Source organism: Silene latifolia, chromosome 11 (assembly GCF_048544455.1).
Source record: "Silene latifolia isolate original U9 population chromosome 11, ASM4854445v1, whole genome shotgun sequence".
In the NCBI taxonomy this organism is placed as follows: domain Eukaryota; kingdom Viridiplantae; phylum Streptophyta; class Magnoliopsida; order Caryophyllales; family Caryophyllaceae; genus Silene; species Silene latifolia.
The window spans coordinates 155896881-155898988 of record NC_133536.1 but is presented as its reverse complement, the minus strand read 5'-3'; the positions used below and the strand labels follow the sequence as shown (position 1 = coordinate 155898988).

Here is a 2108-nt window from a genome sequence, read left to right as displayed (position 1 = left end):
ACTAACATTTGTGTGTCTGTGTAATTGTCACCTATTGCCGGGGTGGCCTGTGTCGATCCATATGATATTTTCGATCATATGGGGAGCAGGTTGAGTACAGGTTTGCATGTTCACGTGATCGGGATTTGGGCCGCACCTTGGATTCAAAGTCGAGTAGTGTAGCATGGATGACATAGTCATAAACGAGTTGTATTTCATCTATTCATTTGTTTACAGTTATATAATCCCTACACATGTTATTATTTAATGAATTTTCTTAATTTTAATTTTGATTTCACTGCCTCCGGAAACCGAGACAATAACATTTCCTAATTACCTTGGCCGGGTAAGAATGAGGTGTTAGAAGTTGTTAGTTGTGAGTTCAAGGCTACAAACAATGAAGCTGAGTACGAAGCCCTGATAGTTGGACTCAAGGTAAGCATTGATCTTGGTGTGAAGAACTTAAAGGCCAAGACTGATTCACTCTTAATTACAAATCAAGTTAAAGGAACTTATGCTGCAAAGGATTCAAAAATGATACTATATTTAGAAATTGTGAAAAGTCTTTGCACTAAATTCATTTCATTTGATATTGATCAGATCCCAAGGGCCCTGAAGACCCAGGCTGATGCTTTAGCCAGCCTAGGATCCAATTTTAGTCCTACTGGTTTTGATAAAATACCCATTGTTCACCTGCTTGAACCTGCCATTAAAAAGCCTAACCAAATCTGTCCCATCAGTGTGGACACTAATTCTTGGACGTAGCCATACTACAATTTGTTCTTGCGAGGCATACTACCTCAGGGCAGGCATGAGGCAAGAGCCTTTAAGATTAAAACTACTACTGATACTATCATCAATAACACATTGTTTAAAAAGTCTCAGGCTGTACCATATTTACGATACCTGGAACCACAAAAAGCTGAACATGTCATACATGACAAACACGAGGGATACTGTGGAAACTACAAAGGAGGTAGAAGCCTGGCAAGCAAAGTTCTTAGAATAGGCTATTTTTGGCCAATGCAAATGGCCGATTGCATGGCATACAGTTCAAAATGCGAAGCCTACCAATTATATTCCCCGTTCATCTATCAACCATCTGAGTTTTACGCTCAATCTCAGCTCCCTAGCCGTTCATAAAATGGGGGATGGACATTGTGGGCAAACTACCTCAAGCACCTGGACAGAAAGTATTCATCCAGGCAATGACTGACTATTTTTCCAAGTAGATAGAAGTAGACTCGTACAAGCAAGTCATATAAAAGAAAGTCATATCGTTCATAAAAAAGAACATAATATGCAGATATTGGATCCCATCATAGATAGTGTCTGACAATAGCACACAATTAATTTGTTGGGAAAAAGATAATGGCTTTCTGTACAAAATGGAATATAAACCTGGTAACATCTACACTGCGCTACCCAAAGGCAAATGGGCAGGCAGAGTCCAGTAACAAGGTGGTAATCAGTTGCCTGAAGAAGAAGTTAAAGAGAAGAAAAGGCAGATGGGCTGAAGAGCTCCCACTAGTTCTCTGGGCAGATAGAACCACGCCTAAAACTTCAATTGGGCAGACCCCATACTCCCTGGTCTATGGCTGCGAAGTAGTCATGCCTGCAGAAATACATGTATTAACGTCCAGATGCAGCCTGAACACTGTTGAGGAGAATGAACCTCTGATGCAGGATAACGTAATCTTGGCTGATGAATTAAGGGATGCAGCCAAAATAAAGAATGCATACTACTAGCAGACTGTAGCCAGAAACTACAACAAAAAATGTAAACATAAGAGTGTTCAGGGAAGGGATCTAGTACTGCGAAAGTTTTTTCCAAACACGAAGGAAAAAATTGCAGGCAAACTAGCCTCTGTATGGGAAGGACCTTATTTGATTGATTCAATAGTTGGGCAAGGAGCCTATAAGCTACAAACCCTAGAAGGTGACATGATACCATGCTCATGGAATGTCACTCATCTAAAACTCTTTTATATATAGAGTCAGCCATTATTATCTTATGTTCTTTTTTATCTAACCCAGGTATACCTGATCAGCCTAATTTCTTGTTATTTGCCTGGCATGCTTCTATGTGTTTGTAATTGTCATTCCATGAATAAAGATGTCTTGTGCTT

General features: G+C 39.8%; 1 protein-coding gene across 1 annotated transcript; it reads left to right on the top strand.

Annotated features, from left to right (window-relative positions):
* Nucleotides 1-1350: 1350 nt before the first annotated feature.
* Nucleotides 1351-1728, top strand: LOC141614193 (uncharacterized). The gene has a single exon (XM_074432950.1). The coding sequence runs from the start codon at nt 1351-1353 to the stop codon at nt 1726-1728; it is 378 nt and encodes a 125-aa protein (XP_074289051.1).
* The last annotated feature ends 380 nt before the right edge of the window (nt 1729-2108 follow it).

What these genes read in the sequence shown, in the direction of transcription:
- LOC141614193 (XM_074432950.1), top strand. Translation starts at nt 1,351, where the DNA reads ATGGCTTTCTGTACAAAATGGAATATAAACCTGGTAACATCTACACTG.